Source organism: Bubalus bubalis, chromosome 9 (genome assembly GCF_019923935.1).
Source record: "Bubalus bubalis isolate 160015118507 breed Murrah chromosome 9, NDDB_SH_1, whole genome shotgun sequence".
NCBI classification, from domain to species: domain Eukaryota; kingdom Metazoa; phylum Chordata; class Mammalia; order Artiodactyla; family Bovidae; genus Bubalus; species Bubalus bubalis.
In genome coordinates, this window is record NC_059165.1 from 2,368,142 (window position 1) to 2,380,740 (window position 12,599).

A 12,599-nucleotide genomic window follows, 5' to 3' on the forward strand; every position below is an offset into this window, starting at 1 on the left:
GGGGTTCCTTTAGAACTGTTACAAGACTTTCCACTTCTTCCTGAAATCTAACTACCTTTCAATTAGTAGGGACATTAACACTGTGTATTTGGCACAGAATAAAAAACAGGTACTGTTCCTGAGCCTCTTAACTGTTTCCCTGGAAAAGAGTGAATAGCACAGCCTTGCAGAGGTTGTGCTAGGCAAAGGCAGTGGAAGAAGAGCCTAGACCCTTCTATTTCCAAGGCGCTGGGATGTTTCAAAGGCTTTGTGGTTGGTTTTTGTTGTGTAAGATCCACACCATCCTTCAGGTTCAAAAGTAGATGTACCAACACCTTTTCGATTGGGCTTTGCTGATAGCTCATGATAAAGAATCCACCTGCCAAGCAGGAGACCTGGCTTTGATCCCTGGGTTGGGAAGATCCCCTGGAGAAGGAAACAGCAACCCAACCAGTATTCTTGCCTTTGAAATCCCATGGACAGAGGAGCCTGGTGGGCTACAGTCCATGGGGTCGCAGAGTCGGACACGTCTGAGTGACTAAACACACACACACACTTGTGTCTATCACGTACCCAAACAGCACCGCCTTCCTCTGCCCGGGAAATGCAGACGCAGCCTCAGCCTGCCCCGGTGTCGGCCGTGAACACCGCTACCCTGTGTCTTGAGCTCACCTCTTTCCACCTGTTCCCGGGCCTGCTGGTTTGTCATTCCGGGGTAGGGGCAGACCCCCAGGCTGAAGGTCTCCCAGAGCAGGATACCGAAGCTCCACACGTCACTCTCGGAACTGTACCTCCCTGGAGGGCAGACAAATCACAGCCAGCGCACTGGGTAAGCAGGTGACAAGTTCTGATTGCGTATGTCTGTGTCAGTCACATGTTTAAACTTACCAGGGACTCAACAATTAGTGATATAATTCTCTTGCCTAGTTTTGCTTTCCGGGAGGAGTAATGCACCAATTAAATGAACAGTCTTCAGGTTATTAGTTTAACCAAACCACCTTCCAAATCACATTTCCCCCACCAAGAACACATACTCACTCAGTATGCAAGCTTACTCTCTCTGTGGCCTCTAAATGAGCTGGATGGTTTATATAAAAAAGATATAAATTTGTATACATCAATGCCTAGGAGATTAAATAAGCTGGGAGTTATGTAATTTTGTTTTCTGCCTGCATTCAATTTCTTTCTACTGAAATTACAAAGTTAGAGCAACAAGGAAAGTTTCTTAACTTCAGTTTTTTTACTCATCACTGTTTACAGATATTCTTACATGCCTAAACGTCTCATTTTCTCCACTGACAGTTTCATTTATGGCAAATTCATTTTTCTGTGTTTTGAATAGAGTAGAATTAACATAGCTTGCTGATAAAAACAACTTCTTTAAATTACATGGTGCCTTGTTTTGTCAAAATATCTTGGTGCACCTGTTTTACTGAATTACATAAGCTAAGCTCTTGGTTTTGTTTTTTCCCCTTGGTAATCTTCTAGACAAACACAGAGATAGAAGCCAAACAAAGATACCTTCTGGAATGAATGTGACATCAAGGAGTGGAAGCAAAAAGACTATGAATTTCCAAGATTTTCCAGTGTACTTCTGCCATTCCTGGATTTATAAATGCCTAGCCTCTAAAAATGTCTTGTTAATTTGAGTAGGATGGCCTTTTCTCTTTCTTGCAAACAGTACAAGGAAATAGCACAATACTGCTATGCTAACTGCTCTGACGTCAGAGATTGGAGTGTTCTGGAGGATCATCGTCTCCAGCTGTGTGAATTAGTTTCCTTCTTACTAGACAGTAATTATGGACATTCACTATGCGAGTCAGTACCAAGATTAGTTGCCTTGTCTGTACATCAACTTTTTTCATGCCTGACATCCAATGATTTAAAGCTTTTTATGAAAATCATTCAATGGCCACAAGTTTAGACTAATTAACTCTTCAAGGACATGTACAGCCCAGAGAACCCAATGCCTTTTTGTGAGATGATATCTGGGAAGAGGTCAAGAATGGCCACTTGTTCTGTAAACCAAGATCACATTCTGGAAGTGAAAGCTTATAACCTAACTCTGTCACCTGACTTTTGAATCTGGTTTTAACTGGATTATTTTAAGGAATTACTTAGTATTTCTTATTGAGGTATAATTGACATATAACATTATATGAGTTTCAGTTGTAAAGCATGATGATTCACTATTTGTATATATTACAAAATAATCACAGTAAGTCTAGTTAACACTATCATCCACTGTCACAAAAATTTTTTTTCTTGTGATGAGAACTTTAAGGATCTACTCTTTTAGCAACTTTCAGATATACAATATAGTATTAATTATATAGCAGCCATGCTTTAAATTACATCTCCATGTAGAACAACAAGTAAGACTTTCGTAAAATATATTTTCTCTTGTTAAAATATGCTAGGATTTAGAGCCAATCTTCAGTAATTTTATTCTGGGAGAACTAAAATGTTTCTCAGGTTTGCCGAGACATGCGCACACACTCAGGAACTCCCTCACTGGATTGGGTAATAAATACTCCTGACTTCCTTCTCATCCTGTTAGAAATCTCTCCCTCATCTAAACTGTTCTGCATTTAAAATTTTTTTATCAATATTTTTATTGAGGTATAGTTGACTTACAGTATTAATTTCTGCTGTACAGCAAGATGATTCAGTTATACATGTACATACATTTTTAAAAAATATTCTTTTCCCTTATGGTTGATCATCGGACATTGACTATTCTCTGTGTATAAACATATAAAGTGGGGCCCTGTTTCTCCATTCTGTACATAAAAGCTCACACCTGCTGACCGCACCCCCTCCCGCTTGGCCACTGCCAGCTGGCCCTCCACGTCTGCGGCTATTTGACAGACAGGTTCATTTGTGTCACGCTTTAGCTTCCGCATGTAAGGGTACCATATGGTGCCTGCCTGTCTTTCTCTGTCTTACTTCACTTGGTATGACAGTCTCCAGTTGCACCCATGTCATGAAAACGGCGTCATTCCATTCTCTCCCAGCCCACTGTGTGCGTGGGCCGCGTCTTCCGTGTCCACCCGCCTGGGATGGGCTTAGGCTGCTGCCCTGTCCTGGCCGCTGTGAGCACTGCTGCTGTGAGTGCTGGGGCGCGCGTGTCTTTCTGAGTTAGAGTGTTGCCTGGGTGTGTGCCCAGGAGTCGGCTGGCTAGATCATGTGGTGATGCTGCGCTTGGTCTTCTGAGGAGCCCCCGTCTTGTTTTCCACGGTGGCTGCACCCAGTCATGTTCCCACCAACAGTGGCCTCCCCTGTCTCCACACCGTCTCCCACATTTACTTGTAGACTTCTTAATGATGGCCATTCTGACTGCTGTGAGGTGGTATCTCACTGCAGTTTTGATTTGCATTTCTCTGATAATTAGTGATGCTGAGCATCTTTTCATGTGCCTGTTGGTCCTTTGTTTTCCTTCTTTGGAGAAGAAGGAAAGGGTTCTTTCCTTTGGGGAAAGAAGGAAAGAAGAAAAAGGTCTATTGGGTTGTTTATTTGTTGTTGAGTTGTATGAACCGCTTGCATACTTTTGAAATGAAGCCTTTGTTAATCGCATCATTTCTGAATATTCCCTGCTATTCTGTAGGTTGTGTTCTCATGTTGTTTTTAGTTTCCTTCCCTGTGCAAAAGCCTGTAAATTTGATTAGGTTTGTTTTTATTTCTATTGCCTTGGGAGACTGGCCTTAGAAAACATTGGTATGCTTTATGTCAAAGAATGTTTTTTCTATGATCTTTTCTAGGAGTTGTATGTTGTCTTAAAGACTTAGGTTTATGTCTTTAAGCCATTTTCAGTTTGTGATGAGAGGGTGTGGTGTTCAGTATTTTATAAAATTAACATGAAAAAACAGTCCGTCACTGCCCACCAAAGATCTTCATGTGTGCTGCGCTTAGTTGCTCGGTCATGTCTGCCTCTCTGTGACCCTGTGGACTGCAGCCCACCAAGCTCATCTGTCCATGGGATTCTCCAGGCAAGAATACTCGAGTGGGTTGCCACACCCTCCTCCAGGGGATCTTCCTGACCCAGGCATCAAATCCAGGTCTCCAGCATTGCACACAGATTCTTTACCATCTGAGCCAACAGGGAAACATGTCTTTATTCTATGACATGCTAAATTTAGGTTTGGCTCTTACAGATATTGGAATTAGAATTCTGAATTAAAGTATTTGGTAAATACTTTAGTCAGCTTGAAATTCAACCAAAATACGCCCTGATTAAAAGGCAGAATTTTACTGGCATAATTGCTTAGCAGTAAGAGAGATTTTAAAGGCAATGTAATATAGAGAATCTGGCCAACAGGATTAAGAACACACTGTAGAGAGTGGGTTTTACTGGTAAGTATTTAAGGCCCCCAGTCCAGGACTGGCCCTTATAGGGCTGCTGTAAGAATCAACAAGAAGTGCTTAGCAATGTTTCGTTTTCTAAGAAAATGTCTCCATTAAAAAAAAGATTGCAGTCCTTTCTTTCATCTTGTGATTGCTCTCCTTAGGAATATAGCCTCAGAATAATGACCACCCCAGAGAAGAATCACTGTGGAAAATAGCAGGGCTGCCATGTTCTGTGGATTTTGAGGAGTGGTGGGATTCCTCAAAGCTTACCAGCACTTCTCTCGCCAGCACACGGGAAGACAGACTAAGGGTGAGGCTTAGCATCCCTGAAGTGTTAAGTTAAAAAACTGCATTGCTGGAAACTAGAACAGCTTAGTCAACTTCTTACAATGACAACTGCCTGCGCATGTCTATTCAGTAGCATTGCTGATGTGCAAAATGCAAAGCTGGTTGTGGTGTCTGGATCCATCCCAACTCACTTCCAAAACAATCATATTCCAAAGCTTGATCTGGAAAACATTTGGTGGTTCCTCAAACACTTAAGCACAGAATTACCAGATTCCCTAGTGTGTACTCAGAATTAATTGAAAATAGGTACACAAATAAATCCTAGTATACAGATGTTTAAAGCAGCACTATTCACAACTGCCAAAAGGCAAACACTGCTCGAATACACATCAGTGGATGAACGGATAAATAAACTGTGGTAGATACATACAACAGAATATTATTGAGCTACAAAAAGGAGTAAAATAATGATACATGCTATAACACGGTTGAACCTTGAAAACCTTATGCTAGGTGAAAGAAGTCACATACCAATGGCCACATAGTATACGATTCCATTTATGTGAAATAGGCAGAATAGGTATATACATAGCAACCAAAAGCAGGTCTGAGCTTGCCAGTGGTTGGGGGAGTCACTTCTTAATACGGGTGTAAGGCTTTACTCTGGAGTGAGGAAGATGTTTTAGAACCAGACAGAGGCCGTATTTGTGCAGCGCTGTGAAGGCACTAAACGCCCCTGAACTGGTCACTTTACAACGGTCAGTTTTATGTCACATGAATTTTACCTCAAAGCTTTTTCTAAATTACCTGTCTTTAATTTAGGCATTAAGACTTTTGTAAATACTTTATATTAATTTTTCATGATGAAGTACTTTTCAATTTAAATTAACAAAGAATCATTTTATGATATGTTTTAAATTTGATTTTTATTTTATACTGGAGGGTAGTTGAGTCGAAATGTCCTCGCAAAGTGATTTAGATATGTACACACACATATTCCATCTCTTTCTTCCCAAAAGATTTATACAAGTTCCAGAGACTGAGATGCTAAGAAACCATGTCAGTTTTTCAGAGAGAAACTACAGACTCAGTATTTTAGGAACCTAACATCAGATGAGGTTATTGGACCAAATATAAGGTATTCAAAGGAAATGGTCCAGAGCCACACAACACTTTGACTCTGGGTCTAATCTGACTATTAAAATAGAAATAATCTTTTTCTTGGATCACGATAGAAACTTTCAGATGCACACTCACACTTAACAGTGCTTGTAACTCTAACCATCTTTTAAATCTAGCAATCTTACACACAGAAATCTGATCAATAAAATCGCTGAATTAAGTCTGTCCTCAAGTGTACAAAGTCTGAACACACACACCCTGTGTGCTGCCCCTCAGCTGATTCTCACTTGTGCTCTGCTCTGCCCCGGGACTCTGCCTGTGACTGTTCATGCTGACGGAGTCCGCTTTGACCACCAGAAAGGAAGGGTCCCTTCTTACCATAATTAAGCGCTTCTGGTGCCGTCCACTTAATGGGGATCTGCTTCAGGCCAGAAGATGAATACACACCACCGTCCTCTTGACGAGACATTCCGAAGTCACTGATTTTCAGCACGTTATTCTCACCTACCAGGCAGTTTCTTGCAGCAAGATCCCTAGGTCACAATAAGACACAGAAAACACCATTCACATGGATGGCTTCCACACTTTGCATTTTCACATCTGCAGTGTGCTCGTAATGAGGTTAAGAATGCATGTGAGTTTCCAGTCTTTCTCTCTGTCACAGGTAAAAATTACCACGAGAGCACATGCACATGTGATGGGCCACATGCTAATCCAGGCGCCACGGGCATCATTCCCACTGAAACAGGAAGCTAATCCAGGCGCCACGGGCATCATGTCCACTGAAACAGGAAGCTAATCCAGGCGCCACGGGCATCATGTCCACTGAAACAGGAAGCTAATCCAGGCGCCACGGGCATCATGTCCACTGAAACAGGAAGCTAATCCAGGCGCCATGGGCATCATGTCCACTGAAACAGGAAGCTAATCCAGGCGCCACGGGCATCATTCCCACTGAAATAGGAAGCTAATCCAGGCGCCACGGGCATCATTCCCACTGAAACAGGAAGCTAATCCAGGCGCCACGGGCATCATTCCCACTGAAACAGGAAGCACTGATTCTAGGGTTAAGAGAGAAGCCACAGGAGAGACTAAGCAGGCTCCGTATTACTTCTCTCTTGACTGGCTGTCCCAGAGCTGCACTAACAGAACTTTCTGGGACAAGGGTGTATGCGGCCCCGCGGGCCCCGTGTGTGCTGGCTGGTAGGCAGCACGGACCATGTGACTACTCAACACATGCAGTGTGACGGGTGCGATGGGGAAACAGAACATTTACATTTTCTTTACTTTCAGTTACTTAAATAGTGCGTGTGCCTTTGGCAGTGTATCCCTGGAATTTCCCAAAGGTTGGAGAATGGCTGAGGTGCCAAAGAGGCTGGTGCCTGCCGGGGTCCAGCCCCGGTGGATCCAGGGAATTCGAAGGGGAGATGGCATCGGCGATCAGGAAACAATTGCTTAATTAAACGTTAATTAAGGACATAAAGAGTGGTTAAATAAGGATAGCTCAGTGAGGAAATTCAGTGGAGAAAAGAGGCTGAATAAGTCAGCTAGAAGGTGAGAGAAAGAACAACATGGGGAGACCAAGTTTTGGTGAACAAGGCCCGCACTTTATTTTTCAAAGTAGTTTTTATACCTTAAGTTATGCATAGAGAATAATGGGGGAAGGGGTAGAGTCATGCAGTAAGCCAGGCTTTCTTCCTGCAAACTTATCATATGCAAAAGTTTAGGTGATTTGCATCATCTTCTGGCCCAGAGGCCTGTTAACATTTTAAGACCCTTTCTTCAGAAAACTTATTTTTCTCTAAAGGTGATTAGTCAGGCGCCACCCTCCAAAAGCATTAAAGTTGCATTCCTATAGGGCAAAGGTGTGGTGGGCTACAACAAGAAAAAGAATTAACTCAAGGGTCCAAGGTTACAAACATTAAAGCTACTACTTACACCAATTATATTAATCAATACACTGCCAGGGACACAGCAGGTAAGGGATATGGAAACGTAGCAGCAAACATTGGCCCAACAAGTGAAAAACCCTTCACCAATACAATTTCTAATCAATCTTTTAACTGCTCAAAGGAATCTGTATTTAGACAGTTTAGAACATCTCATGCCTCTCACAGTTGGGAGGCTCTGAGCAATCACATGTGGCCGGAAAAACCTATTCAGGCAGGCTAGAGGACTTCCAAAGGAGTTTGTAGGTTGAAACACTATCACACCCAGGAACTTTATTAACTGGAGCTGTAAGTTAACTCTTTTTTCAGAGAGAGGTAATGGGGGACAGCCCCCCCCATAAAGTCTGAGGTGTAGGTGAGAGCACGAAGCAGAGAGTAGGCAGACTCTGGTTTTGGGGGTAGATGCTCGAGAATTTCCAGGGGGACTCCTGAGCTCGATCCCACCTTTGTGTATGCTGAGCCTCCTTCCTCATGACCTTTGCCACAGCGGAGCTCCTGCTCCCAGCAGGTGCCTTTCTTTCTCTCTTTTCCCTTTTTGCATCTGGGATACGCAAAACCCTCCCTGGTGATCTGCCCTGCCTCTCTCACCTTGTTCTGCGTGTGTACTAAATTGACTAAGTTGCTTCATTCGTGTCTGACTCCTTGCGACCCCATGGACTTTAGCCCGCCAGGCTCCTCTATCCATGGAATTTCCCAGGCAAGAATACTGGAGCGGGTTGCCATGCTCTCATCCAGGGGATCTTCCTGACCCAGGGATGGAACCTGAGTCTCTTCTGTCTCCTGCACTGGCAGGGCTTCTTTACCACCAGTGCCGCCTGGGCAGCCTCTATCGTGTTCCGGTGTCTCCATAATTGCTTATTCCAGCCACATTCAACTGTGTTTTGTCCCCAAACATAGGACAACCCCCACCTACGTGACAAGCTTATTTCCACAGTAGGGCTTTGCACTTTGCTATTCCCTTTGCCTGGAGTACTCGCCTTCTAGACTTTTACATAGTTCGCTCCTCTTCATTTATTCTTAGCTCAATTGAGACTTCTGTGAGACTTGTCAACCTCCCCTGCAGCTAGCTCCAGACATAATCTAAATACTGGCCAATGAGATATAAGCAGAAGAACTCTTTAGTTTCTTTAAAAGAAAAGGGAAGTACCCATTACATTTCTCTGTCAGAGAACTCTGTCTTGACCTCCCTTAACTAATAGAAAGATGGTGGTTAACAAAAGAGACCAAGTCTGCAACTCTAGTTCTAGTGGGAAGATGCTCAACAATCAGATTCATATATGTAATACAGACGTTTATATATAGACATAAATAAAGCATATGAGCATGCACACACACAGAATATCAGAAGAAAGGTCAGACAATGTTGAGTGTTAAGAGGAAAAAGAGCTATATAAAGGGAAAAAGATTTTCAAGAGGGAATCCTATTTTAGATAGGTGGTTAGGAAAGGTCTCTCTGATAATGTGAGATTTGATCAAAGACCTGAAAGAAACTAAGGAGCAAGCCATGGGGATCTCTAGGTGAAGAGCATTCAGGGTGGAAGGAATAGTATTTATAGATACAAAGGCCCTAAAATTGGTCCATACTTGGTATATTCAAGGAACATCAAGGAAGCCAGCAGAGCTGGAGTGGAATGAGTAAGCGAGAAGACAGATTTAATCAGAGTGAGCCAGGACCAAATGATGCATGGCCTTTTAATACTAAGCCCCTTGGATTTTATCAGCTAGGAGGTAGGCGGGGTTCTGCACACAGGAATGACACAGTGTGACTTAGGTTTTGAAGGATGATATGCTACTGTGCGGAGAGTGGATTGGCAAAACCAGAGAGCCCAGTAAGCAGCTTATCTGCGAAGTCTAGAAGAGGCGATGACAGCTTGCACTAAGATGCAAGTGTGGAGGTGGTCAGAGCTATCAGATTCAGGATCTATTCTGAAAGCACAATCAGGAGGATTTGCTGGTGGATTGGATGTAGACTGGGAGAGAAAAAGAGCCGTGGCTGACCCAAGGCATTTGGCCTAAGCAACTGGGAGAATGTGGCTGACAAGGGAAAGGGGAACTGGGGGAGAACCAGATTCAGAGCATGGCAGACACAGCTAGCTGCTCCCTACTGTCCATTTAATCCTCTTTTTCACCTCCCACCCCATTTTTAGCTGCATATATTCTCATTCAGCTAAAAAATGCTCTTCGTTCCAACCTCCCCTGCAGCGAGATCTGGCCATGATCTAAGTTCTGGCCAATGAGCTGCAAGCAGAAGAGTTGTCTAGGATTTCTAGTAAGTTTCTTTTAGAGGGGAAGGACCATTACATTTCTCTCTCCCACCAACGAAAAGAGGAAGCACACTAAAGCTGGAGAAGTAACGAGACAAGGGGCCCAGGTCCCTAATGACAAGTATGCCTGCCATACACAATCTGGACTTTGTATGTCTAGATTTTTTCTTTTAAATGTGTGAGAGAAATTCCTATGTCATTTAAGCAATTTTTGTTTCTTAGATTTTTCTTTTTTTTTTTTTGATATATGTATGTTTGTGTTCAGTTCAGTTCAGTCGCTCAGTCATGTCTGACTCTTTGCGACCCCATGAATCACAGCATGCCAGGCCTCCCTGTCCATCACCAACTCCCGGAGTTCACTCAGACTCATGTCCATCGAGTCGGTGATGCCATCCAGCCATCTCATCCTCTGTCGTCCCCTTCTCCTCCTGCCCCCAATCCCTCCCAGCATCAGAGTCTTTTCCAAGGAGTCAGCTCTTTGCATCAGGTGGCCAAAGTACTGGAGTTTCAGCTTCAGCATCATTCCTTCCAAAGAAATCCCAGGACTGATCTCCTTCAGAATGGACTGGTTGGATCTCCTTGCAGTCCAAGGGACTCTCAAGAGTCTTCTCCAACACCAACATTCAAAGGCATCAATTCTTCGGCGCTCAGCTTTCTTCATAGTCCAACTCTCACATCCATACATGACCACTGGAAAAACCATAGCCTTGACTAGACGGACCCATGTAGTCAAAACTAACTCAGTACTGCAGGTGGGGAGTCTGGTTTTGGACATACTGAGTCTGAGATGTTGGGTAGGCAGCTGGGTGTATGAGTCTGGAGGTCAGAAGGGAGGTCTTGGAGTTGTCAACTTTGAGGTGACGCTTGAGGTTATGGGATTAGAGAATGCTTTCACCTAGAGAGTGTGTGTAGAGAGGAAGGAGGATTCAAGGACTGTACTCCAGAGCACTCTGTGACTTAGAGAAGGACTGAAGAAAGAAGGCTGAGGAGGAGCAAGTGAGGCAGGGAGGGAACCAACAGAGGAGCTGGTGTCCTGGAAGCCAAGTGAGGAAGGCTTTTCGAGGAGGAATCAGACAGTAACTGTCAGCTACTACTAAGGAGACAAGCAAGATGAGGACGATGAGCTGGCCATTAGATTCAGCAATGTGGGATTTAATGAGACTGACAAGTGTAGTCTCAGGTGCGGTGGGTACGATGGTATGACTGACGCATGTTCAAAGAGAATGAAAGAAAGAAGTGGAGACAGGGAGGTTTAGCCACTCTTGAGTCAGTTTTCTATAAAGGCATATGGAGAAATGAGGAGGCGACTAGAGAGCCTTTCAGGTCAAAGGGGTTTCCCCTCTAACTTATGCAGACAGTAATACTAGTGTATAGAGGGTAAGCTAATGCGGGAAGGGGAGGTGGGCGTTGCCGGTGTGAGGCCTTTGTCAAGAGGTGGTGTGCTGTTCCGAGCTATACCCCCGTGCCCAGAATAGTACCGGGCACTAGCAGGTGCTCAGCAGACGCTTGCTGAATGCACACACACTGTTTTATTCTAGGAGTGATCCCTGCTCAAGGCGGGTTGTCTGTCCTTTGCTTTGCTTTGTAATTCTTTTCTCTTGAGGAACTATCAACAAACTGCTTCTCTTTCAGCTGAGATGGTTTTATATATTTATCTTTGGAATGTACTTCTACATAGCCAACATGAGTCAAGACGTCTGAAAAACTGTAGTCTAATTTATACAGTTGGTCTTGTAACACAGGAAGTACCCTGAGCACTGACTTTAGCAACAGCTGACTGGTAATATGGCATTTCCTCGGGGAGCTAAATCAGCCTTGTACATCTTTGTAGTAAACTTGGCCAATAGCAGCTAAAGACATTCAGAAAGGAAAGTGACATCTTCCTACCTTACTAACCTGATAAGATTAGCTTTATTCATTAGGTCTAGTTTCACAATGGAGAAGCTTAGAAGCCGAAGGTTAAAATTAAATCACTGATTCGCTTCCCAGTTCTGTGGAAGAGTGAGGGACTCTGGTTTGTTGTTAGAGTGAGTGGTAGTGAAATACTGGTTCATTCTAATCTGTAGGAAGGAACTTTTCTATAAAGGTACATTCTGTGTGCTTAGGAATGCCACGTCCTACCTATGGCCTAGATGGCCTGAATGAATAACAGCTCTGTGACTTATTTGAGTGTCCTTGGGAAAAGAATCTAAAAAAAGAGTAGATACATGTATATGTATAACTGAATCACTTTGCTGTAAACCTGAAACTTATACAACATTATAAATCAACTATACTAATGTACATTTTTTTAAAAAACTGGATCTGGAAATGCAAAGTTCTAGAATAATCGAAGCAATTTTAAGAAGCATAAAGTTGAAGGACTCACCTAACCTGATTCTGTCACTAGAAAGATATCATCATCAATACAGTTAAGTAGAACAGATATATTACAGATCACTGGAGCAGAATAGCAGGTCCTGAAATGGATCACTGGCATGTGGTCACCTGACTGGACAGAGGTACGGTGGACCGCAGGGCGCACCGCCCAGTCCTGGCCACGGGGCCGGGTGACGCCCCCTCAGGCCAAATGCCACTTCTCTTGGTCCGAGTGAGTGTTATTCAGTGTAGCTGTTTAGGCATTTACAGGATTTCGGTGTCAGACCTTTCC

At 43.5% G+C, this 12,599-nt stretch overlaps 1 protein-coding gene across 4 annotated transcripts in view; it reads right to left on the minus strand.

Moving 5' to 3' along the window:
* The window catches only part of FER (FER tyrosine kinase), a 479,416-nt gene that overhangs the window by 10,692 nt on the left and 456,125 nt on the right, over positions 1-12,599 (minus strand). For all 4 annotated transcript variants that reach the window (XM_044947250.1, XM_044947251.1, XM_044947249.2 and 1 more), the window contains 2 exons: positions 6,115-6,269; positions 652-774 (listed from right to left, as the gene is read on the minus strand). In XM_044947250.1, the coding sequence (XP_044803185.1) occupies positions 652-774; positions 6,115-6,269 (278 nt within the window). The remainder of the gene's footprint in view (positions 1-651; positions 775-6,114; positions 6,270-12,599) is intronic.